The sequence below is a fragment of the Podarcis pityusensis genome, assembly GCF_964106645.2.
Source record: "Podarcis pityusensis genome assembly, chromosome: 17".
Classification (NCBI taxonomy): domain Eukaryota; kingdom Metazoa; phylum Chordata; class Lepidosauria; order Squamata; family Lacertidae; genus Podarcis; species Podarcis pityusensis.
In genome coordinates, this window is record NC_138042.1 from 31,334,494 (window position 1) to 31,361,657 (window position 27,164).

The 27,164-nt window shown below is 44.5% G+C and overlaps 1 protein-coding gene and 1 long non-coding RNA gene across 3 annotated transcripts in view; one reads left to right on the top strand and one right to left on the bottom strand.

Annotated features, from left to right (window-relative positions):
- LOC308466345 overlaps positions 1 to 27,164 on the bottom strand; it is a 201,577-nt gene that overhangs the window by 174,276 nt on the left and 137 nt on the right. The gene's annotated exons all lie outside the window — the stretch shown is intronic.
- On the top strand, positions 5,578 to 27,034 carry CHRNB3 (cholinergic receptor nicotinic beta 3 subunit). Of its 2 annotated transcripts, none has more exons than XM_080986904.1 (6): positions 5,578 to 5,984; positions 11,442 to 11,593; positions 12,264 to 12,308; positions 21,415 to 21,524; positions 22,956 to 23,829; positions 24,643 to 27,034. In XM_080986904.1, the coding sequence occupies exons 1-6, from the start codon at positions 5,930 to 5,932 to the stop codon at positions 24,784 to 24,786; spliced, it is 1,380 nt and encodes a 459-aa protein (XP_080843030.1). In that variant the 5' UTR covers positions 5,578 to 5,929; the 3' UTR covers positions 24,787 to 27,034. The 2 variants fall into 2 exon arrangements, with proteins under 2 accessions (XP_080843030.1, XP_080843031.1); XM_080986905.1 differs by lacking the exon at positions 5,578 to 5,984 and adding an exon at positions 6,674 to 6,760.

Sequence of the window (27,164 nt, forward strand, 5' to 3'; positions counted from 1 at the left end):
ACAAGGTGCTCCCCCACACACACACGGGGGACGGGACGGGGGACCCAGGACAAAGGTGTGCAAGCCCTTATATAGACATTTTAAATTGCCCGACCTGGAGTCCAAGATCACCCCTAGAAACATCATACATACATCACAGAAGGGGCGGACTACAACAGAAATCTGAGTGCCTTGTTTTTCTCCTGCCTGCTAGGTTGCTTGATTGGATTACCTGGGCATCCTGGCCATTCTTTTGTTACTCAGTTCCTGAATACAGGTCACAGGCTCACACCCTATTCATATCTTAAATGTGCCCTTAAGACAGGATTTGTGAAAAAAACAATGGGGATATTTTCCATTTCCTTTGGCCTTGCAGAGAAATATTTGAGGTCATTTTGGGAGAGAGAGAATGGTTTCAAGATTTTTCTGTGGGTTTCAGGCATGAGGTTTACATATTTGTATGTGTTTGCTTGGTACATTTATGAACATCTATTATATATATATATAAGACCTTCAAATTCTTATAACAAGGGAGAGGCAGTATCTACAGGTGCTCTCCCCCCTCCAAAACAAGCTTCGCCTCTCCTACACAAGTATGAAAGGAAAAGAAAGCAACATTGCTAGGTGTATGGAGAATTATTATATATAATGCAGGGCCTCTGTATGAGGTCCCAAGACCTGTATATGCTGGCTGCCCTGAGGCGAGCAGGAGTTGCGAGCGTGGCTGGCAAGTCTCAGAGAAAAGGGGTGGCGAGTGCAAAGAGGAGCTTGGGGTGGCTGGGGACAGGGCAGATTTCTCTTTCTGGCATGGCTCTTGCCCCAGGCAGCGGTGGTTTGCCAGCCTCTTCAGCAGTGGTACCGACAACTGCAGCAGTGGGGGGGGGGGTAGGGCTTTCTGTTTTGTTCCTCTGTGTCAGGTGTAGCCCATGCCTCCAGATGTTTCCAGCCTACAACCCCCCCAAGCTCCATTAACGTGTGACCCCGAAATTTTGGTTTCCCCCAAAGTGATGCCAAAATTTAGTGTGGCACAAAACTATACCCATATGGATGGGGTATTATTATTATTATTATTAAATAAACATTATACCTCACTCATCTATGCCCTTTACACATGATGAGATCCTTCTAGAAAGGTTGTCCTAGGATGGAGAGACTGTTCTGCGTCTCTTTCCATCTCTATGCAGGCCAAACATTAGCTTTTCTCGTTTATTTTCTTCTACCGAGCAGCTTTGCCTAAAACCAGAGGTTCTGCCATCATCTCACGTGAGCCGAGCACACATACATATGTCTGTGTTATCTCCTGTCACGTCCTATTCCGTACTCAGCAAACGGGCAGACTCTGGATGTCAGGCCCATGTAGACGGTGCGTGTGAGATCTGTTGAGAGAGCTCTGCCACCAGAAGGCCAACTGTTAACTGCTACAAGATTATGAGCAGTCAGTGCTGTCAAGCCGAATTTGGGGTTAGGCCAACGGTTCGGAGAGTCTGTCGAAACATTCCCCTGACGCAGAGTCCTGCTAATCGCCACAGGGACAGAAAAGTCCAAAATTTAGTTGCGGTTCCGTTTCTGTCCTTGTCATTCCCTTTTCTGTGTAAAAAGAGAACAGAAGGTTTGAGAGGATCTGATCTGCTGTTTGTAATAAGTGCAGCCCCAGCTTGCTCTCCTGTCCATCCTCTAGTGGAGGGGTGGGGGAGATTGTGCCCACCTCCCGCCCATCATCTCCAGCAGTCCTGGCCAATAGGGATGGGAAGACCCTTTCCAACCTGACAAAATTGCAGGAGGTCACTTGCTCGTGACGGGAGCAGTGCATACAATGTGGCAAAGGCTGCACCACCCCCCCCAATCTCTGCCAAGGGAGCTGGGCATGTTTAGCCTGGAGAAGAGGAGGTTAAGGGGTGATATGATAGCCATGTTCAAATATATAAAAGGATGTCTGTCACGTAGAGGAGGGAGAAAGGTTGTTTTCTGCTGCTCCAGAGAAGCGGACACGGAGCAATGGATCCAAACTACAAGAAAGAAGATTCCACCTAAACATTAGGAAGAACTTCCTGACAGTAAGAGCTGTTTGACAGTGGAATTTGCTGCCAAGGAGTGTGGTGGAGTCTCCTTCTTTGGAGGTCTTTAAGCAGAGGCTTGACAACCATATGTCAGGAGTGCTCTGATGGTGTTTCCTGCTTGGCAGGGGGTTGGACTCGATGGCCCTTGTGGTCTCTTCCAACTCTATGATTCTATGATTCTATAAATTTCCAGGGGGTCCCTGGTGCTCACCCATTGTTGTGTTTCCACAGGGAAAATCGAGGTACAGCAGAGGCTATTGTCTTTAAGAAAGATAGTTATTGTACACACATTTACGCCTGGAGTCTTTATTAACTTGAAGTTCCCCATGCCTGAAGTTCCCCATTCCTGTTGTAGTTGAACAACATCTCATAGCCGCAGGCTCCCCATCCCTGCTCTAATTGGTGGCAGCTTTTCATTTTGGGGTAATAGCCTTCTCTTGTGATCAGCTAGGGGGGCTGCTCCTTTAAATGAGCTTGTGAAAAGTGTGTGCTTTTGATCAGAACAACTCAGAGCAAATCCTCATTTGTGCCAAATTCTAAAAGGGCCACCATATAACTCTGTTGATAAAACTTCGTTTCAGTGACAGGGGAAGTAAAAAAGAAAGAAAGAAGAGTTTGACAAGAAGACGAGTAGATATTTTTGGTCTATAGGGGTGAAAGGGGAGCAATAAACCTTCATTTTAAAGAGATTTGCACAAGACCATCAAACGTAAAGCACTGTTTCCCTGAGAACAGTACAGAAGGTCATGCCAAGAACACAATGATATTTTTATAGCTCTAGCTGGAAAGAAAGCAAAGGCAAACCCAACTATTTTTGTTATTAACATTTTTATTGAATTTCAAACAGGAGATTAACATAAATTTCTACAGTTTTATCAGAAAAAAGCAGCAGTGCTATTATCTCCTCAGTGTACAGAGCCTCCCTCTGCATACTGAGGGTTGACAAAACCCCCTACTGAGTATAATTAAGGGGAAGAGGCGAGGAACATTGAACCCAAGAAGAAAAGAAAACACAACAAGAAAAGGTGTGTGTGCATGATGGAGCGGGGGCAGGGGCCTTTTTTTTGCCAAATGAGCAAGATCAAGCAAAAGATTAAAGCTCAGTTAAAGAACATTTCTGGAAATAGTTGCCAAATGCGTTGAAGTTTGTATTCCCAAATATTACTCCTGTGCCACATAACATGTTATTTAGTGGGCAAAGCTAAAAAAAGTCATCAACTGCAACCCATTCTTCAATTGCAAGTGAGAATGGCGAGTTCCAAAGTGCAACAGTAGAGTTTGTTTCTCAGGTAGTGAGGTTAGCAAATGCAAACTCCTTTGGAATGTCTGAATGACTGGGGTGTGTCTTAGAATGAGTTGACTGAAGGAGAATTCCACCTTCAAAGAAACTATCGCTGGCTTCGGACCAATTATTGGGAATCTGTGACTCAACTGCTCTACCATCTTCACTGGTTCGTGGTTCATGTCTGGGGGCAGTTCAAAGTGCTGGTTATTAGATTTACACAACAATGTTCTGCATGTTTGCCAAAGGGGTTTACCCCCAGGTAACTGGATATATGATTGCAGCTTCAACACTGCCTCTGCCTCTTCTCTGAAATGATTGGAAGACAGACCTTGTTGCACGTCCTAATACAGTGGTACCTCGGGTTAAGAACTTAATTTGCTCTGGAGGTCCATTCTTAACCTGAAACTGTTCTTAACCTGAGGTACCACTTTAGCTAATGGGGCCTCCCGCTATTGCCGTCCCCCCACGGCACCGCTGCCGTGCGATTTCTGTTCTCATCCTGAGGTAAAGTTCTTAACCGGAGGTACTATTTCTGGGTTAGTGGAGTCTGTAACCTGAAGCGTCTGTAACCCGAGGTACCACTGTACCTGAATTTCTATAGGAAAAATGTGCACTAAAGCTTTCGCTGTTATGCCACCGGTGCCAGATATAGGAGGTGCTAGGTGCTCCAGCCCCCCCAATATTTTGAATCGGGGCCCTGAGAGCCAGTGTGGTGTAGTGGTTAAGAGCGGTAGTCTCGTAATCTGGGGAACCAGGTTCGCGTCTCCGCTCCTCCACATGCATCTGCTGGGTGACCATGGGCCAGTCACACTTCTTTGAAGTCTCTCAGCCCCACTCACCTCACAGAGTGTTTGTTGTGGGGGAGGAAGGGAAAGGAGAATGTTAGCCGCTTTGAGAATCCTTAAAGGGAGTGAAAGGCGGGATATCAAATCCAAACTCCTCCTCCTCCTCCTCCTCCTCCTCCTCCTCCTCCTCCTCCTCCTCTTCTTCTTCTTCTTCTTCTTCTTCTTCTTCTTCTCTCCCCCCATATTGAGGGGGCCAACATCACCCATCACCACCAGTTGTCCTCTGGGTGCCCAAGCCCCCACCTGGGAGCTGAGAGGGGACTGGGATGAACGAGGATGAAGATTGCCCTCTGCACATCCCCCCCCCCCCGACGCATGCCATGGGGAGGAGGCACTCCACCTCCTTCTCCCCACGGCATGTCCCACTGGGGCAGATGCGTCATGTGGCATCACATAACGAGTCATGTGATTAGCCCCCCCAACATGGTGGGCAAGTTGGTGCCTTTGTACTGTGCCCAGGCTTTGGAGTGATCCACTCCACAAGATCCTCTGCATTCTCTTTCTGTTGGCGTTAAATGACAACAGCAGGTGGAACAAATCCTGCTCTAATAGTGGAGCAGAGTTGTGGGGAGGCCCCCGCAAGGCAGCGATGATCATGGTATGAAAACCGGGATTATTACAAGCATGCCTCTCTCTTTCATCTGTGAAATGCTAATTAGTTATTAATTGAATGTTACAGATTATGATTGTTGGGGCCCTATTCACAGGCCTCTTTGGCAACAACTGCTTGTGATGATGACCCTGAAGCCAATTGCCTGCCTCCTCAGGGCCCTTGAAGCTGAGAGCAAGAGGGGAATTTCCCGTTGTGCTGTCTGAGGAAGAGAAGGAAGATGTGACCACACTCTGAACCTGCGAGTGGTGGCTTAGAATTTTCATCTCCGCAGTCAGAATCAGTGCATCTACCATGCAAAGTCATTTCCTCCCTTAGAAGCCCTACTGGACATAGCAGAGGGCATCCATTGGTACCACAACAAACATACATTACCCAAAACATTGCTTGAGGGGTGGGCCTTTGGCTGTCACACAGCCCTGCATGGCAATGTTAGGGCTCACTTTAGTGCTGGACTTTATTGGACGGATACCTGCCTTTTCTAGGAACACCCCCAGATCCTACAGAGTCTGACCCTTCCTTTGTTATCTGAAAGCTAGCTCCGGATACCTGTTCCCTTGGACTACTATTCCCATCATCCCTCACTTTTGGAAATGCGTTGATGGGATTTGGAGTCCAACAACGTCCGCAGGGCCACGGCTCCCCCATCTCCATGCTAGAAGTCTTAGTCTGTTTTGCCATCAAGGGCATCACACTTTACGATTCTCATAGAACAGGGGTGTGCTGCAGTGAGCGTATTTGAACAGCTGGAGGAGCACTTCCCATTACTTATCAAATGGCAAAGAGATTACGACCAGACATTTATGGAATTCAAATCGTGTTCTAAGTTGCTTGGCTCTGTCCTAGGTGTTCTTTGAATTTAGCTTTCAACAGTACCTTGGTTATCCTGGATAAGCAACGAGGCAGAGTTTAGGACCCAGGGATTATTCTTATTTTTGGCTTGCAGCCTGTGACGGCTGACCGAAAATCAATGAAGTGTACTTTAAGAAGCTTCGCTGTGGTGCAAGATAAGGCTCAAATGCTATTTTTCCTGTTTCCAGCCTATTAGCCATCACAGTTTACAGTAGAATCATTGTGTCTAAACTCGCATCTTTGAATGGAAGTTGTTTGCCTATGAAAAGCAAGAGATTCAGCTGCAGATGTGGTTGCGAGGATGGAGCTTCCTGCTTTTATTATAGTGTCCCTCCTTCTTTGTACTAACAGTTCAGGTAAGTGCAATTTATTCAAATTAAACATAAGTGCTTGAACTGAGACTGCTTGCAACAACAGAGAGATGCATCTTAGGTTCTAAAATTAAACCACTGCCTTGTGTTCTTTAAGCGTGTTTCAAATACTTTTGTTTGTGTTTGTCTGTATTAAGCAAAGGACCTGGAAAGGAGGAAAAAAAAAAGCTGCACTGGTTAGCCAGTGACTCATCTTAGTATTGCCATCTTCTGGTCAACAACCTTGTCTTTGAGAAGACTTCAGTAATTAAGTGAAATTATGATGATCACCGTAAGAAATAACAAATGCAAATGTTGTTATTTCGCACAGGTAGTACACATAGTGCATTACAGAGAAACATGAGCAGAAGGCAGGTCTCTGCCTGAATGAGCTTACACACTAAATTTAGATGAAAGGGAAAGGAGGAGGTGGAGCAAGGGCAATAAGGGACAGGGGTGCCAACTTGAATTAAAATATTGGGGGGGGGGCAGGTAAGCCCCGCCCTACATAATTGGTCACATGATGCGGTGCATGCAACCATTTGAATGGTAATAGCCATTAGTGGGGTGGGGGACTCAAAATATTTTATTGGGGTGGCTTAAGATCCCTCGGCTCCTAGGAGTTGGCTCCTATGATAAGAGATAAATGGAAACAAATGCTGCTTCTTTCTCAAAGTGCCAAATTGATTAGATAGCATGTGTGAGAGAGGTTTCTTGTTGCCGTTAAATGGAAATACTAGCTTTTACTAAAAAAAACCTTTTAGTGGGAACTGCAAAAGAATGTAAGTACCATTTGTCTTTTTCACAGAATGCCCATTATTCATGTTCGTACTAAATGGACATTCATTTCACCAGTCATTCCACGGCCTTTTCTATTTGCTTTTCATTTCTCTCCCTGTCACCTTCTCCACCCCAGAGCTCCAATGGCCCTTTCCCCAAAGTCTGGAAGGTGATAATATTGTTTGCCAATCCCATATGAATGGGGCAGCCTTTTCCAGGTTCAATTTCCATATGAGGAGAAAGTACTGGAGGCTTCTAGGGTAATCCTGTGTGAGTTTACTGGGAATTAAATCCCATTATCTCTAACACAACTTACTTTCACGTAATTGTTCCTAGGATTATGGTGTTTTGGTAGTACCTGTTTGTTACCTTTCGTTTCTAAAATTTGCTTCCTGTCATATGTATCTAAAAGAACCTTCTGTGTGATTTAAAACATATACACATTCAAACCCCAGAAAAAAGCAGAAGAACAATATATTTACCAATGTACAGGCTGAGTAGGCAGGAAGCAAGCAAACTGTGCTAATTCTGAGGCAGCCTCAGAAACCTGTCTTTGCAGCCTTTTCAAGCTGGCTAATAATAATACTTAGCAGCTATATCTTTGAGTATTCCAAGCATTTCACATACATTATTTCTGTAATCCTTAAAGCAAACCAGTAAATGAGCCATTTGGTGTTATTGTCCTGCTTTGCCAGTTGTGCGAGGGACTCAGATTGAGAGGTCGTGGTTTCCCTAAGGCCACATAGTGACTAGTGTGGTCATGGCGGAGTTAAGATGTGAACTGCAGGAGCAATCTCTGCAAATCCCAAATATAGTCAACAATTTGCACCGTTGTGGATGCATTTTTACACCTGGGAAAGAATTTTCGTAGTTTCAGTTGTGTGAAAACACAGCCCAATAAAATAGGGCCTTGTGGGAAATCCACCATGGACAAGTGTTGTTTCAAAAGTCTTGTATTCTTCCCTGCAGACTTGGTGTGAATATATGCCCTGTCTCTATGTAGAGTGGTACCTCTGGTTACAAACTTAATTCGTTCTGGAGGTCTGTTCTTAACCTGAAACTGTTCTTAACCTGAGGTACCACTTTAGCTAATGGGGCCTCCCGCTGCTTCCGTGCCACCGCCGTGCGATTTCTGTTCTCATCCTGAGGTAAAGTTCTTAACCTGAGGTACTATTTCTGGGTTAACGGAGTCTGTAACCTGAAGCACCTGTAACCTGAAGCATCTGTAACCCGAGGTACCACTGTAGATCTTAAAAAACAGAACAAAACACAGAATTCATGGACTTGTCCTCATACATGCACATGGATTCTGGTGTAGGCAGTACCATAGGAGGCAGGAGCGGAGGAAGGGGGTGCGGTGGGGGTGGACCGCCCTGGGTGTCTTCGCTGAGGGGGGTGACATTTGGCGCACCACCCGCCCGCGACTCCCAAGCCTACCCCAAGCCATTGGGGGAAGGTGGGAGCTGCGCCGCTTTGCCAGTGGATTTTCCCCCTTCCTCCTTTGTTTTGACAGCTCGGGGGAGGCTTGGGAGTCGCAGGTAGGCGGAGTACCAAATGTCCGGCATTGGCAGCTTGCTCCGCCCCGTGGGCGGCGCTCTCCGCCCCTGGCTGCAGGGCACACACACTGCTCCGTGCACCCAAGCGGCTATCCCACGCTTGGGAGGGCACCCTCCCCACCCCCCTCGGGAGCGCGCCCGCCCTGGGCAGTGCAGGCATATGCTCCGCCGCTGATAGGAGGTTAATGTTTTGACAAAGACCCAATTTATACATGTACAACGTGTATGTGGACTTTTAATATGCAGTCGTTTGCAAAATTCCTGGAGGCTAAAGTCCTTCCATGGATGGTCAACTTGCCATCATACAGCACAATCCAAATCATGCTAAGAGGAATAAGTCCTATTGAATTCAGTGGGGCTTACTCTCAGGTAATTGGGGTTAAAATTGCAGCCTTAGATTCCAGTTGAGGGGCAGAATTCAGACAGCCACTACTGAATATCTGTTCTGGACACATTAATGACTAAAGTATGAAGTAGGAAACATTTAAAGGGAATTTATTTTTATTAGTTCTCTACTTTTATGCCTCATAATTACCACAGCAATGTTATCAGCACAATACATTTACCTTCATTTCCTTAAGCTGAGGAATTTGTGCCTTTTGACCTATTTTTCTCATCTATCTATCATCTATCTATCTATCTATCATCTATCTATCTCTATCTATCTATCTCTATCTATCTATATCATCTAGCTATCTCTGTCTATCTAATCTATCTATCTATCTATCTGTCTATCTATCTATCTATTTGCAGCCATCACATTAAATGTCATTATTCAAACAAATTTTCTCATTTTAGACAGCTTAGGAGATTAGTTTTCCCTCTCCTCCCTGACCTCCCACATTTTTCTTCCCCCATAGCCAACTGTATTCACTTTTTGGGGTCATAGCAATCTAGATAGTACTTACACAGCTGGTTATACTTTCCAGGCTATTATCCCTGTAAAGAATATGATGCCAGTCGCTAGACCCAGCATTTATTGTTTAAAATGTGGAGTATTGCCTTCCAGCAAAACCCCCAATATCAATCTTTTTGCTCATCCGTGAATTATGTAGGTCTTGTGAGTTGTCCAGTTATAAAAGTGCTCCTTGAAGGGACTGGAGGCAAAGGAAGATGGAACGCCTGTACTAAGTGAATGGTTATATGGGAGTCAGTGGAGCATTGCGCATTAGGGTAAGTGGGACGCTGTCCCACCAAACTCAGGCATGAGTCCTCCAAGCCTTCTTTCTCTTTTTTTTTATATAATTTTTTTATTGGTTTTTCACATTTTATAAAGACATAACACACACGTAAAAGACAAAGACAAAGAACATGTATAATTTCAAAAATCTTACTTTCTTAACTTTGGTCCTTGACTTCCCCCCACCCCCCCTTCATACATCCCAATTCCCATAATTATGTCAGCAAGTTATTATTTTCCCTCCTTACCATGCCTTCTTTCTCACAGCTAGGGACATCAGAGAATTATGATGACAATGGAAGATGGTGGCGAATGGTTTCATTTCTAAACCGCTTTATATTTTAAAGAGAAAATCTCAAAGTGGTTTACAACACATTAAAACATCAAATAAAACAATCTTGGGGGGGGGGATTACTGAATAAAAGATGAATTGCAGATTTAAAACAGCATAATTAGCAAGAGAATGAAATGTTATCTGAAGCGTAGAACACATCTGCTGCTGTTGCTGCCAATCCTGTTCTTGGTGGGTGGCAGCTGTGGAAGTTGAGGGTTGATGCTCTAGATCTGCGCTAAGAGACAACCAAGATGATCTCTGGAGTCTTCAGCAGCCTAGCTTTTTTAGCTGGAGTCAGTCAGGGCCCTGCCCTCCCAGGCCAGGCGGAAAAGGCCGGCAAGGCAGGGAGCAGGTTTTCTAGGATTCACAGCCAAGATGTTCACTTATTTGTCCCATGTCTGCACCAGCATCAGTCTGGAGAATAAAACCCATATTCACTGTTGTTGTTATTTTCAGTCCACAGTGGACAGTGAGATGAAGGTAAACTGCAGCAGAATGGAAACAGTGCTGTATGTGCTAAAGACAGGATGGAGAACCCCTACTTTATGACCAGTCCAGAGAATGGCACTGGCTGGCTGTCAGCTTCCTCCTCCTTAGTCTTAGTGTGGTCTTTGTAGAAATCACCAGGGAGGAGAAAAATAGAATTAGTTGGCTCTGTCTGTCATTGGCTCTGGCTGCGCCCTACCAGTCTCAATGGGCACCCAACATCACTGGTAAAAGGGAATTTTGGCAAGTGCAGATTGTCATACAAGGTGTGAAAAGCCGCATCTGCCAAATTTTTATACTCTGCTGTGTTGTTAAAGTTTTGGGAGTTCTGGTCTCCTGGTTGGCTTAGTGTGGCTGAAACATAGGGATGGGGTAATCCTAACTATTAGGTAAAGGGTAAAGGGACCCCTTACCATTAGGTCCAGTCGTGACCGACTCTGGGGTTGCGGTGCTCATCTCGCTTTATTGGCCGAGGGAGCCGGCGTACAACTTCCGGGTCATGTGGCCAGCATGACTAAGCAGCTTCTGGTGAACCAGAGCAGCAAACGGAAACGCCGTTTACCTTCCCGCCGGAGTGGTACCTATTTATCTACTTGCACTTTGACGTGCTTTCAAACTGCTAGGTTGGCAGGAGCAGGGACCGAGCAACGGGAGCTCACCCCGTTGCGGGGATTCGAACCACCAATCTTCTGATCGGCAAGCCCTAGGCTCTGTGGTTTAACGCGCCACCCGCGTCCCAATCCTAACTATTAGCCTCTTTTTAAAAAGTGCTTCTTGTTGGGGACAGCAAAAAACAAACAAACAGCATGTTTTGGAAAATAATTCTAAGAAAACACATCAAAATGGTACCTTTCTTGACTACATCCAGATCTTCCTTTATATATAGATCTTCAGCACAGGCTCATCTATTTTAGCTCCATCCAAGTGAGCTGTTATTCTGAATTCTGCATCGTCCTGGGTTTCCCTATGATTAGTGATAAAATTGAGCACATATTTAAATTGTCCTTTGCCAGCCTGCCCATCCACTGAAGTCTCACATGGCAGAATATTTACCATGAAAGTTAGCACTGAATATCCCACCCCACCACCCTACCGTTCTTCCAATAATTCTTAGTTTTGTCTTTCAGCTTTTACTGTGTTCAGCTCATTTGCCGAGAATGAAGATGCACTTTTGCGGCACTTATTTCAAGGGTATCAGAAATGGATCAGGCCTGTGAAACATGCCAATGATACCATAAAGGTGTACTTTGGATTAAAGATATCCCAACTAGTAGATGTGGTATGTAATCTATTTCTCTGGGTCCTCCTTTCCTTCCTTGCCTTCTATAGAGCAGTTCTGCTACATTTTAAGAATAAAACAATTACCACCCAAAAATCCTTTGGGCTTTCGGAAACAAAATGGGAATAGGGATGTGGAAATATGTCACACACATTTTCTTTTGAAAAAAACTTACTCATACTGTACATAGTGTGCCCACAGTCAGTTAATATGTGATCAGATTATCCTCAGATCAGGAAAATCTGAATTGAATGTAGTAAAAGTGTAGTCTACCAGTTGGATGAGGACGTCATGTGGACAGCATAAAAAAGAGAGGGATGCAAGCAGTTTCAAATCCACATTAAACTCCCATGTGAATGTGAATAAGTCAATCCAGGGACTAATCTATACTGGTGAGTTATAACGTTATAAATGCGTTATAAAAATGTGACATCAGGGGGTGCTGTACAGCAGTCAATGGAAAATTGCATTGAGAGCTATATAACTTTTTTCTTAGTGTTTTTTAGCTCAGTGTAGATCCAGCCCTTAGGTTATCTGTTTAACACAGGGACTGTCCTGGAAAGTGGAAAACTCTGAAATGGTTGCAGACTCTTTATTCTTGGAGAATGCTGGGAGGTTGTTGTTGTTGTTCAGAAGAATAAATGATTTCTGCTTCTTTCCCTCTCTACAGGATGAAAAGAATCAGCTGATGACAACTAATGTATGGCTGAAACAGGTAAAATATTTGACAACGCAGTCAGTGTAAATGCTCATCATTGTCAGTGAATTTTTACAGTAAATGTTCTACTGTGATGTGGAGAGGGAGGTTCTTGAATTAAGCTATCTTACATCCCAGATACTATGGCCTAACTGGGTTACAACTTCAGGGCAATGCTGATTAATGGTCTCTATAGGCGATAAATCTATTGCACTTGCAAGGCCGGCCCACACATGAGGCAAGATGAGGCAACTGCCTGAGGCAGTAGGATCCACAGGGGTAGCAGACCCCGATATAGAACTTCACTCCTTCCTTGTTCCTGGTATAGATATTCACTCACCTCTTCTTCCTTGCTGGGAACACCATTTTGTTGTGCACCTCAGGTGTCAAAATGTCTTGGCCTAGCTTTGTGCACTTGTATTACAAAATGGGGAGGGGAATCGATTGTCTAGTAAACAGCAGTTTTCAAAATATGGAGTCTGAAGTGTCACAAAAAAGAGTTCTCCTGTCAGCTAGCCCACCACAGCAGATAATTCCCTTCAACATCCAGTCTCAGGGTACTCTGACCTGAGGGAGCCAACTGTGCATTTCAGTCTTCTAGAATACATAGAGATGTTTGCAGAAGTTCTGTGGCAGACAAGCTGATGCAGAAAGGGTTTTCTGAAGGAAGACTTTGGGGGAAGCCATGACTGTTGATAGTGATATGATACTGCTTTAAATGCACATTGCAGATGAGGCCCCAGTCTATAGGAAGGGAAGAGGCACCCCTAAAAAGTTAGAGTGTGATCAAGGGAGAGATGTCAGCAACTGGCTTTTATATGGAAGCTGTTTCCTTGGGACCGGGTAAATAGAAAGCATTGGAGCATATACATGATTTCTTCAGGATAACTCGGAGTTTGCTATGGGAAGACATATGGTGTTGTGCTATGTTTATTAACACTTCATCTCCTCAGCTGTTTTTTTTTTTTTTAAAGAAAAGCTAATGCCTAGGAACAGATTGAGTTTATTAGTTGAGGTTTGTTTTTTTAATAAACACACACACACACACACACACACAAACAAACACGTGTATTTGTTAATATTATAAGTTTTGTTTAGCTTATTATTATACACATGGCTGTTTACATTTGGTTAATATCTAGTAATTGTGAGTTTTCCCGACGTGTTTTACTGTGTAAGCTTTTTCCTGATATCGTGAGCAATTTGAGCATGGTTTACAGTGGAAAAGAAGGTCATACTGATTTGAGATGGCCTGGATGTGTTGCATTCAGGAAGTTTTAAATGTTTGATGTTTTATTAAGTTGTTATATGTGGTGGAAGCCACCCAGAGTGGTTGGGGCATGATGATGATGATGATGGCATAGTGAATCAGTGGTGGACTTTGGGCTTTGAAATGTCAGTGGTGGCCTGTGCAACACCAAAATTTGATGGACCCCTGCCTCCTCTCACCTCCTGTTGTTCATCATTGTTGCTGTGTCCCCTGCAGTGACCTCTCAGCTTGGCGCCAAGTGCAGGCAAACTGCTCATGCTCCCTTAAATTCCCCTCTGAATGTACCTCGTACCTATGGGACCACCTCTCCTGGTATGTTCCACGGAGGACCTTACGGTCTTCAAATAAAAACATCTTGGAGATCCTGGGCCACAGGAAGGTTAGGCTGGCCTCAACCAGAGCCAGGGCTTTTTCGGCTGTGGCCCTGATCTGGTGGAACGCTCTGTCACAAGAGACTAGGGCCCTGCGGGTCTTGACATCTTTCCACAGGGCCTGCAAGACAGAGCTGTTCCACCAGGCCTTTGGCCAAGGCACAGTCTGACCCCTTCTCTACTTCTGTAATCTAGCCCAATGGTTGCCATTAATTTGATTCTGAATTGATTTTAGAATGTATTTAAATTAATTGACTGTGATTTTATGTAAACTGTGCTATTTTTACTGTTGTTAGCTGCTCTGAGCCGGCTTTGGCTGGGGAGGGCGGGATATAAATACAGTGGTACCTCAGGTTAAGTACTTAATTCGTTCCGGACGTCCGTACTTAACCTGAAACTGTTCTTAACCTGAAGCACCACTTTAGCTAATGGGGCCTCCTGCTGCTGCCACGCCGCCGGAGCATGATTTCTGTTCTCATCCTGAAGCAAAGTTCTTAACCTGAAGCACTATTTCTGGGTTAGCAGAGTATGTAACCTGAAGTGTATGTAACCTGAAGCATATGTAACCCGAAGTACCACTGTAAAATATTATTATTATTATTATTATTATTATTATTATTATTATTAGTGCACTGTCCCCTTAAGTCTAAGCCAGTCACCACTCTCTCCCTCTTCTCATATCTTAGGGTAGGTGTGGGGAATCTTTGGCTCCCCAGATGTTGCTGAACTACAATCCCATCACTCCTGGTCATTGGTCATACTCTCATCACCCCCATGAAGCATGGCCAATGGCCAGGAATAATAGGATTATAGTTCGGCAACATCTTGAGAGCCAAAGGTTCCCTGCACCTGCCATAGGGCAATCTGTAGCAGTCCTTGGGCAGTATGATCCAGCCAGGAAGCTGTGTAGAAAACTACTTAATCAAATCAGTTGAGTTTTGCCATCAGCTTAAATTCTTTTAAAAGGTTCAGCAGAGAACTCGCTGGTGTGACCACGCTGCAGTGACCACGCTGGTTCCTGTCAGCCAAAAATATATCTCTGTGGGCTGAAACCCCTTCCCTGTGCACAACTTGGTGTGGGGAGGGAAAGATCTGCTGAAGCAACAGCCTTCTTTCTGCCTTGCACCATTTTGGATATATCCCACCAGGACTGTGAAACAGGGCCAGAGCCATGGAGTAGAGGGAAGAGCTATAGTGTCCTGTTCTTCACAAGGACTTGTCAATCCCCGTCCTTGAATTTTCAGCTCTCATTTTGGAAATGTCACTCATCCTTTCATGTATGGCGATTTAAGAAAAACAATCAGTCACACAGGAACTATTCTACAATCACCCAGAGGCTCAGTTAAGACATCAATGTCTTAACTCCTGCCCTCCAATTTCCAGGTAAATGAGTGGTGACGACTGAGAAACACTTGGCACTTTCAAATGTTAACATTTGAATTATTCGTATTTAACTGTCAGGGAACTGCCATCAGTGCCGGAGGGAGAGAGCAAAATCCAGAGGGATTCCAGAGAGCGTCCCGGGATTGGGAGAGGCAGCCCATCTTCTGGGGAAGAGAATCAGCGTAGCACCAGTGGAGAAGGGGGGCAGATGGGGGAAGCAGCGAGGCGGTCCCATGACTCCTTGCCGGGGACCAGCGGGGAGAGTAGAGGTCGTCCGCTGCCTACGCCCTCCTTGCGCAGAAGGCTTTCACGCAGAGAGAGTAGGAGGAGACTAGGCATCAAAGAGCTTCTTTGCTGGAAGAAGTTTAAGAAACGCCCACTGACGGATTCTGCCAGTGATTGAGACAGCCACGGGTGAGTGGCTGTCCGGACAGAAAAGGTTCACTCAGGCAACCCAGCCAGGTGTTTGCACCGGCTTACGCACGAGCAACCCCTAGAACCACTACATTAACCTAAATCAATTTTAATTTGCTTACAAATTAATCTGTAGAGTGACTATTAAGTTTTTGCTTCTCCTTCTGCCAAATCTTTGCCTCTGGGCTTGCTGAACTGGGGCTGGGGTGAGCCACCAGAATTCAAAATAAACCAGAATCTCACTTTCTGAACTGCTCCCTGGCTCCTTACGTGCCTGACTGCAGCTCAACTTGTACCCCAGGATAAGGCGTGTAAACATACCCTTTGCTTACTGTCTTGGCAAGGCAGACCACACCAGCCCTTGGGGACTATTCTTTCTCTCTTAGAGGGCACAAGGGTGATTGGCAATATCATCTGATCTACAAAAGCTTTCTTCAGTCAATGTAAAAAGACAAAACGGGGAGCGGGGTTAAGCTGCAAGTTGCTGCTCATATATTGGAATGTGCTGCTGTTGCTCAGTGATTCATACTAAGCTGCTCTTCAAGCGGTCAGCAAAATGGGTGACCGTTCTTGCCTCCTGACAGGGTCTGGAAGATTGTGACTTTTCCACACAGTCTCTGGGGAATTCCCAGTCCACATGCTGAGGACCTAACTACATCTTGCATTATCCCAGGGCTGGCCCAAGACATTTTGGAACCTGAGGTGAACCACAAAATGGCTTCCCCCTTGCCAGGGAACATGGAGGGAATAAAAATCTACGTCAGGAACAAGGACGGGAAGACACGAGCAGCGCCTCCAAAAGGCCACTGTACAGGAGGCATTGAGGGGGGTTGCTGAGGAGTAGGCAGATCTGGCTTCCAAGGAATGGGCTATGTGTTCCTTGAAGGCCAGATCTGCAATCCTTGTGAATTCTGCCGCCTGTGGTGGTCACCTCATCTTGTCTCATGGTTGGGCCAAACTCATGTTAGCCACCTACCTGTGCCTTTATGTGCCTTGGATTTTTTTGTTTTGTTTTTTACAGCATGGTCCCCTTGAGCTGAGGGGGAACCATAGTGTGGGGGCAGGAGGGAGAGATTTAACCCTCTGCTTACTGCTATGATCCCTGTCCATATTGGGGGCCCTGCGTCTGCAGTTTGCATAGAGGGGAAAATTTTGCATTGAAGTGAATGAGAGTTTCCCCCTAATGAAGACTGCAAGAGATGGGAGGGGCCTAATATAGATTGGAATCACAAGGGGGATAAAGGGTTAATGTCCCGTCCCCCCGCCAATTGCTAGGCAATTTGTGTAAGACAACCATGCACTTAAAAGTAAAGCACTGCACCTAACATAATGTATCATTTGCCCCTCAGAAGAACTGTTGCTGTAGGTGAAACCATAACCACAATAATTCGTTGTGGTCCTTAAAATGTGGGTAAACCTGTCCACAGAGAAGAGCACAAAAGTAAATGTAGAAGTCTTGAAGAAACAGGCACAATGGAAAGTAATGGAAAGAGTTAAAGATGTGTCAGCTACTTGAAGGGTATAATTGATTATTAGCATCTGAAGTGTGTAAGCATTAAAGAGAAAGATGATTTGAGTACATTATACAGAGCAGCTTAACTAGGAATAATGATAGGAAATTGAGAAACTGAGGGTCTAACTGTATGTTGCAGGCAAATCTCTGGAGCAGAGCTTGATGTTGACCTTAAAAACAAACATACACTCAGAGCTAGGATTTTGAGAGGAGCAGCAGTGAGAGGAGGGATGCTTAACCCATTTTTTGCACTTGCTATTGGTGGCTTCCACCAATGTGGTTCAAAATGCAGGTAAACACAACTTTTGAGCACTATGTGTGTGTGTATGTCTACATGTGTATGTGGGAAGCCCTATAAATGCAAGCAATTTGGAGCAGAGAAATAGAAATAAAGGCAGGGCCAGCCCTACTATTAGGCAAAATTAGGTGACTGTAGAAAGGCTGATGGCAATGGCAGCAACCCTGCCAGCCATTTCCTTCTGTTGGAGAGCAGATGTCTGAGCCATACGGCCTGTTCTGCACCCCCTGAACTAGCCCACTGCTGCCATGTGCAATGATGGCAGTGCTGAAGTAAAATTCCCTCCAGTCGAGTTCACCACATGGAGTAGGGAGTGGTGCCATCTTGTCTTTCGACTCAGGCAGCAAACTATTTTGGGCCAGCCCTGGAGAGAAGGTTCAAGATGCACAGTGGGACATATTTCTGAAAAAAGTTTGCATACAATCAGGCTACCTGTGTGGTGTAGTGGTTAAGAGCGATGGACTCGGAATCTGGTGAACTGGGTTTGCTTCCCCGCTCCTCCACATGCAGCTGCTGGGTGACCTTGGGCTAGTCACACTTCTCTGAAGTCTCTCAGCCTCACTCACCTCACAGAGTGTTTGTTGTGGGGGAGGAAGGGAAAGGAGTTTGTGAGCCGCTTTGAGACTCCTTCAGGTAGTGATAAAGCGGGATATCAAATCCAAACTCTTCTTCTACCTCTTCTCATGACACTGTCACAAGGTTGTGCCTGGTTACAGGTTATTGTGTGCTCATTACTTCCTGTTGCTAGAAAAGGAAAGAGAGGAGCAAATGTTTAATTTTCAACTCAGCATTGCCTGGCACAAGCACTGCAGAGGTAGAGAACGTTTGACCCTCCCGGTATTGCTGAACTACAACTCCCATCAACCTCAGCAAGCGCGGCCAGTGGCCAGGAATGACGGGAATTGTAGTTCAGCAGCTTCTGCAGGCTCAAGGGTTCCCCTCACCTGGGGTAAAGAGAGCCCTAAATTTAGTCTACTGACCTCACACCTTTGAGAAATCCATAACTACTCAGAAGTATCATGAGGTGTTTTTTTTGCAGAAAGGAGGATCTTGTAAGAGTCCTGTGCCTGAATTCTCTACAGGAAGATGCTTTCATTGCTGATATTGATTTTAGTAAGCTCACACATTCTTCCTTCTCTTGCATTCCCGCAGCGCATCCTAAAAACTTATAAATAATAAATATAAGGGGAGAGGTGCTTTCTTTTCCTTTGATTATTACTGTAAGCATGATGCCACTCAGATAGCCTGGTTTATCCACTGCAGCATGACGTCAACATATGGTGGTCAATTGACCAGAAGAAAGTGACTTGGCTTGCTCTTGAGCCTTTAAGAGCACTTTGAGCTCTCCAAATCATCTGGGAAGCTTTGCACAACAGCAGAGAAATAAGCATTATACCTGCTAATGCCTGCAGATCAAGATGCTTTTAAAGGCTAAGTAGCAGAGAATAGTAGTAGTAATAGTAGTAGTATTAGTAATAAATATGTAATAGTTTTTTTAAAAAATTCTGAAAGATGGACATTCAGATGGTCCATCTGATTCATGGATTTTTGTGTCTTGTACTTGTGAAAAAGAGTTGTGATTAACTATGCTTCAGTCTCAAGGTCTAGATCAGGGTTTTCCAAACTTGGATCTCCAGCTAATTTTGGGACTACAGTTCCCATCATGATGGGATCATAGGAGTTGTAATCCAACAACAGCTGGAGACCCAAGTTTGGGAAACTCTGGTCTCGATGGTACTTGTTGCCTCAATATATCATGTTTTCCCTGGGAGATATCTAGCACATCCACATAAAAAGCACAGAACCCTGCTGGTCGAGGGTCCTGCCAAATGAATGTGTTAGCCTTCAGCAGCCATGTCTTTAAAACTGCCTTTTGATGTGTTTTAGCCACATGCGCAGGTTTTCGCTGAAGCAATTGTGTGACTGTAACATAACCAGATTTTTTAATGCTGTGCCTGAGGCCAAAAGACATACTAAGGGTGGTGGTAAGTAAAGGTAAAGGGACTCCTGACCATTAGGTCCAGTCGTGACCAACTCTGGGGTTGCGGCGCTCATCTTGCTTTATTGGCCGAGGGAGCCGGCATACAGCTTCCGGGTCATGTGGCCAGCATGACTAAGCCGCTTCTGGAGAACCAGAGCAGCGCACGGAAATGCCATTTATCTTCCCGCCGGAGCGGTACCTATTTATTTACTTGCACTTTGATGTGCTTTCAAACTGCTAGGTTGGCAGGAGCAGGGACCGAGCAACAGGAGCTCACCCCGTTGCAGGGATTTGAACCGCCGACCTTCTGATCGGCAAGCCCTAGGCTCTGTGGTTTAACCCACAGCGCCATAACTCAACATGAAGCAACCCAAACCTAAATGTTAGCAGTCCTGTAGGTTTTCAGTGACTTATTTCATTCAAACTTAATTCAAAGTGTCAAAGTGTTTGTTAATCTTCATAGGAACATAGGAAGTCGCCTTATACCAAGTCAGAACATAGGCTCATTTAGCTTAGTACTGTCTGCACTGACAGACAGTGACTCTCCTGGATTTCAGAGAGGGCTCTCTCCCAGTCCTACCTGGGGGCGCCAGGGATTGTACATGGGGCCTTCTGCATGCAAAGCAGTTGATGTAACCCTGAGCTAGTGACTCATTCATTGATCAGAATGCTGGGAAACGAAGGCAAGTTTACTTCTTTCTTGGCTACTGGGTAGGATATCAGCCACACATTCCCCCTATATTTTCATAACTAATGAATGGTAAAGACTTAGGGCACCATGGCAGGGATGCTGAAAGCAAGCAACCATTGCTTAGTTCTTCCTCTTCTTTGGCGATCACTCGTAGCCTAGTAAGATTGTCTTCCATAAACACGGTTTTAACAGTCAGTCTATAAGTGACTGTGGAGGCCAATTTTGGATCCACACGTCCTTCCACAGTGGGGACATAGGTTTCTGGGTGGGAGTTGATCACGGTGAGCCAAGCATGCCTTCCTCTTAGTGCGTTTCTCCCTTGTGTCCTGAGTTTGAGCGTCTTCAAAGCCCATGACACCTTTGGTAAAGGCTGTTCTCCAACTGGAGTGCTCACAGGCCAGTGTTTACCAATTGTCAGTGTCTATACTACATTTTTTGAGATTTGCCTTGAGAGAGTCTTTAAATCTCTTTTGTTAACCACCAGCATTACACTTTCCATTTTTAAGTTCGGAATAGAGTAGTTGCTTTGGAAGACGATAATCAGGCATCCTCACAACATGACCAGTTGATGTTGAAGAATCATTGCTTCAACACTGGTGATCTTTGCTTCTTCCAGTACACTGGCATTAGTTCACCTGTCTTCCCAAGTGATGTGTAAAATTTTTCGGAGACACCGTTGAAGGAATCTTTCCAGGAGTTGGTTGCTTAGTAGTAGAGTACTTGCATTGCATGCAACATTTCACAGGTTCTTTACTAATAGGTTCATGTAGGGCTGTGGAAGACTCCCGTCTGAAACTTCCAGGGATTGCTAACACCCAGCACAGACAGTAATTAGATGGTGGACTTGGCATAAGGAAGCTTTCTGTACTGTATACCTTTTCCTTCCTTAAGTTTTATTTAAGAAATAAGCTTCCTATGTTCCTAAACTGGATTTGCTGGAAGGAATTTTTCATTAAAAATTAAGGCGAATATTCAGGACAGAGACCCCTGCCCAGGTTTGCCCTGTCTGGTTTCTGTGAAATTCTGCTGATTGTGTTTGATGGCAACTGTAATATGTGCTTCTGTGGGCTGAAACTGGATTCATGATTGGGACATATTTGAAGCTGTTGGATGCTACAGAATTATTCTGATTTGGTTCCTTAGAGTATTCAACTTGTAGTGAAACTGATCAAGCAACAGTGGTGCTTTTGCTGATTATTGCAGGAATGGATTGATCAAAAATTGTGCTGGAATCCAGAGGACTATGGTGGAATCACCGCAATTCGAGTTCCATCTGAATCTCTCTGGCTCCCAGATATTGTTTTGTTTGAAAAGTGAGTATACAGATCTTGACACTCATTTTTTACAGTATTTTTCGTACTTGTGTGCAGGGGTCTCAGGAGAGAAGCTGAAAGGTAGATAATTTATTTTCTTTGTATAGCGACATCTGTGTACTGTACGAAGCAGGTGTGGTGAACCTCCAGATTTTACTGAACTCAAACTCCCAATCGGCCGAGATTATTAGCCACGCTTTCTGGGGCTGATAGGAGTTAGCTTTCAGTAAAATGTGGAGGGCCAATGATCCCCCACATCTGCTACAAAGTAACATTAGCAAAAAGACAGATCTAAGCCTCAAGGACAAACTTGGCCCTCTAGCTGTTTTGGGACTACAACTCCCATCATCCCCAGCTAACAGGACCAGTGGTTAGGGATGATGGGAATTGTAGTCCCAAAACAGCTGGAGGCCATGCCTGCTCAAGGAGATTATAGTCAAAAATTTGACATACAAAATGGGTGGGTGGGCAGGAATAGTAGCAAGAATAGCAAAAGAATGTGTACATATGTATTTGAAGTTACTGTATTTTTTGCTCTATAAGACTCACCTTTTCCCTCCTAAAAAGTAAGGGGAAATGTGTGTGCGTCTTATGGAGCGAATGCAGGCTGCACAGCTATCACAGAAGCCAGAACAGCAAGAGGGATTGCTGCTTTCACTGCGCAGCGATTCCTCTTGCTGGTCTGGCTTCTGAGATTCAGAATTTTTTTTCCCTTGTTTTCCTCCTCCAAAAACTAGGTGCGTCTTGTGGTCTGGTGCGTCTTATAGAGCGAAAAATACGGCACTTAGAGCTAGTGGCTATAGGAGAATAGTAGATTATTACCTTTGCTTTCTCCACCTCTTTTCTAGTCCCAAACATGGTCCTATTCTCCTTCTCTTCCAAGGGCATACAGTAGGCATGTCATTAGGGGACCAGCAAGTTGAGGTGGGCTGTGCCAGGACCTTGAGAAGGGGAGGGTGTTATAGACATGGAGTAAAATCTTGGGGAGAGGCCCAGCAGTGTAACCTCCCAATTTTTACAGTGACCACAAGCATTTGCCTCTATTTGGTCATTCAGTAGCCCTGGAGAGAACAAAAGTATATTTCCAAAATGCCCTGTCTCTACCAGTAAACTTAAGACTCAATTCAGTAATGAATTTTATATTGTTGAGTAATTTTTGTTTTATTTATTGGTAATGGTGGTTTTAATGTTTCTGCCTTGGGAGCTTGTGGGTGAAAGGCAGCTTACGAACATCTGGAATGAATGGATGAATAAGTACTAAAAGGCTGCTGAAACATTGCACAATTTATTGCAACCTGTTTATGATTACATACCTGTCTACCATCTACCAAAGCGATGGGAAGCAAAATCAGAATATAAGAAAAAGAGTCGGAAATAGCAGCTTGGAAACACAATTCAAAACGTTTTTCTTCCCTCCTCTCCCCTTTCCAGTGCTGATGGGCGCTTTGAAGGTTCCTTGATGACAAAAGCAATAGTCAAATACAATGGGATAGTAGTCTGGACTCCCCCAGCCAGTTATAAAAGTTCCTGCACTATGGACGTCACCTTCTTCCCATTCGACCGACAGAATTGCTCAATGAAATTCGGATCGTGGACCTACGATGGCAACATGGTGGACCTTATTTTAGTAGATGAAAATGTGGACAGGACGGATTTTTTTGATAATGGAGAATGGGAAATCCTAAATGCCAAGGGGATGAAGGGAAACCGAAAAGACGGATTGTATTCCTACCCTTTCATTACCTATTCTTTTGTTTTAAGACGACTGCCATTATTTTACACTCTCTTCTTAATCATCCCATGTCTGGGATTATCTTTCTTGACTGTGCTTGTTTTCTACTTGCCTTCTGATGAGGGAGAAAAACTCTCGCTGTCCACCTCGGTTTTAGTCTCCCTTACTGTTTTTCTCTTAGTCATTGAAGAAATCATCCCCTCTTCCTCCAAAGTCATCCCTTTGATTGGTGAGTACTTGCTGTTCATCATGATTTTTGTCACCTTGTCCATCATCGTGACTGTTTTTGTAATCAACGTGCACCATCGTTCCTCGGCCACCTACCACCCGATGGCTCCTTGGGTGAAGAGGCTCTTCCTTCAGAAACTCCCCAGACTGCTCTGTATGAAAGGACATGTAGATCGCTATTCATTCTCTGATCCCAAAGGGACACGGAAAGAAAAGCCGACGAGGAAACATAAACACAAACAATTCAAAGACGGAGAAAAAATTGTGATTGCCTTCCTGGAAAAGGCTGCTGATTCCATCAAGTATATCTCTGGGCATGTGAAAAAGGAACACTTCATTAGGCAGGTATGTTAGTTCAAAATCAGGCAGGTATCATCATCATCATCATCACTATCTATTATTTATACCCCACCCATCTGGCTGAGTTTCCCCAGACATTCTGGGCGGCTCCCAACAGAATATTAAAAACACAATAAAATATCCAACATTAAAAACTTCCCTAAACAGGGCTGCCTTCAGATGTCTTCTAAAAGTCAGGTAGTTGTTTATTTCCTTGACATCTGATGGGAGGGCATTCCACAGGGCAGGCACCACTACTGAGAAGGCCCTCTGCCTCGTTCCTTGTAACCTCACTTCTCACACCAGAAGGCCCTCGGAGCTGGAGCTTAGTGTCCGGGATGAACAATGGGGGTGGAGATGCTCCTTCAGGTACACTGGGCCGAGGCTGTATCAGTCACACTAAGTCAACAGAGGTATTCTAGCCCAAAAAAGGTAGGTTGACTGTGTGTGCAGAATCAGGCCAAGAGTCTCCTAGCCCAGCATTTGCTTAATCCTAGATGGTCTACTTGAAATTGGCTTATATCCATGAGTGAACCATGTTTCACCTTCTATCTACCCCATTAGATATTTAAAAAGTGATTGTTTGCACCTGACTTGTGTTATGGCTTATGCTAGCTAAAAATGCCATTTATATTCATTTATAAATATCCAAGGCCGCAGGGAGTGGTGTTTTTTTTGAAAGGCAGAAACTTTGAGAGAACTATTCATGATGAACTTAAATGTTACACAAATCGATAACTAAATTCAAGTGTATTCCAAAGCAGCTCTTCAATTGTGCAAAATACTTGTGAAACTCATGGCCATCATTTTCTTTTCTAGGTGGTGCAAGACTGGAAGTTTGTAGCTCAGGTCCTTGACCGTATCTTCCTATGGCTATTTTTGGTGGTGTCTGTGATGGGCTCTGTTCTTATATTTACTCCCGCTTTAAAGGCGTGGTTGCAAAGTGGAAGTAGTATTGTCTAGAAATAAGAACATGGGAATCTGCAGAAGGAAGGAAGGAAGGAACTGAATAGACTCAGAGTCAACACAGGTGCATACTGAACTGGAAACGACACTGCCACTGGTGGCAATTGGTATTGTTGATGATTGTACCCTCCAATCAACTTTTAAGGCTGAATCCTATGCTCGCTTACCTAAAAGTCCTGTGAACTAAATTGCATTTACTTCTGAGTAGATAACCATAGGATGGCACTGTTAGCCTTTCAAATTGTTGCACAAATGAAGACTTCCAATTCTGTATCTGTAGGTGTTTATCACCTAATACAGATACAGTCGCCATTGAATGATAAGCCTCTGTGTATTCAAGCACATAAGCCAGACCTATGTAGACCACAAATATCGATTTTGCATCAGTTTAAGCTGTTGCAAAACCAAAGAATCCTTGGACTTGTAGTGTGTTGTGTTGAGGATTATCTGTGAGGAGTCCCTAACACTTCTCTGTCCCCAAGCACTTGAAAGACTAGAGAATGCCCAGCAAACCATTTTGTCAGTGGCATAGATGCACCCTATTTTGAAAGTTTTGTTTTTATTTTAAAATCATGTCCAAAATTATTAATACAGTAATATATCTTTGACACTGGGAAGATTTTATAGATATCTATATGAACTATAAAAACATCTGAGTCCTAAAAGATCTGCATCAGTAGACCTTGCATAATTTTATTCAGCCATATTCAAACTTGGTTTCAGCACTTAAATGTACATATTCCATTTTATGCAAATTGTATGCAGAAAGGTGAGGTCTCTGTGTATTTGTTGCACTAAATGTGTTTTTAAAGATGTTGAATAATATATAAAGGCATAGGGCACTTGTGCATAAGCTTTATGAAGAGTAAGTATAATAAGCACAGATATTATATATCTATATCTATATATAACAATTAATAACTGAGTTTACATGTATATTTATGCATACCACTCAAGTGACCTGTCCTTATGAGTGACATCTCATATCTATTTTCAGTTTTGAAAGCCATTCTTCATTCCTCCTTTTGGTTTGCCCAGGTCTTACATCTGTTCTTGGTGCCCCTCAATTTCTGGAAACTTTTGCCACGTTTTAAGCAATGAATCATGCTGGAGAGAGATATGAGTAAGACTTGCTAACGAGCCCAGCAAGGGCATATGTATCTCTGTTGCCATTGGAGACTTGCAGGCCTTTGACTGGTGTTTTTTGTTTTTACACATGTGGATTTCCTACCTCTTTGGATTTCCGGATGGGGAACATCTTTCACCCCCAAGAGCCACATATTTTCATGGGGAACCTTATGGGGGCCACATACCAGGGGGTGGATGGGGCCAGGGGGGAAAGTAGGCAGATCAGTGCGTACGACTCTTACATTCTAACCTTGCAAAAGTCAGGTGCTTTGATATTTACCCAAATCTCAGTCTCCTCCATCCAGACCAGCAAGAGGCATTTTCATAGTTCAAGGCACATTCCAGGCAAGCAAGGAGGTCCTAGGGCAGGGCTGCTGAAGATGTAGCCTGAGGGCCGGATGGAAGGCTGCATTTGGCCTGCTGGCCTGAGGTTCCTCGTCTCTGCTGTATTCAGATTACTGGTATAACTTTCCAGGTTGGGAGGGTAATGGTGGAGTTGACATTATGTGGGGCACACATGTTTATTTCTTCCTACACTATCACAGACTCCGATCCAAGGGGTTTTTGCAAGTTTCTGTAGCTCATCAAGCATCACTGGATGAAACCAGTGCCAGCTCCTAGTAGTACCCCCAGAAGAATACTGTGCTCATTTTGGTGTGACGGTTGTGATGGTTCCCATGATGAGTAGCACAGTATCTGGAGTAGCTAAGAGCTGCCTGGAAAGATATTTTTAAAAAACGTTTTTTAAGGACATGAAAATGTGAACGTATTCCATTGGTAGTGCTTTAAAAACAGGTGCTGGAGAAAATAAATGCACTACTTTCTCTCACCTTTACAGTGAGGCTGCCCACCCCCATTATCCTTGTAAATTGACCAGTGCTAGAGTTGGGGGGTGGCATACTGTTGAAGGAGACCATGCTTCCATTGCTCTCCCATCTGTGATTGCCTGTTTGCAGCCTAACTGTGAAGCCGGTCACACAAGGCTTCGGTGGTGAGCTAATCTGCTTGGCAGCAGTAAACAACAGCCAAGGAGCTGCCAGGTCTTGTAGACATCGCTTTGCAATCCAGTTCCACGCTAGTGAAAAGCGTCAGCTGGGCTCAGTCCCCTCCAACCGTACTGCATGCTGCTGCTTGTTGTTGTTTAGTCGTTCAGTCGTGTCTGACTCTTCGTGACCCCATGGACCAGAGCACGCCAGGCACTCCTGTCTTCCACTGTCTCCTGCAGTTTGGTCAAACTCATGCTGGTA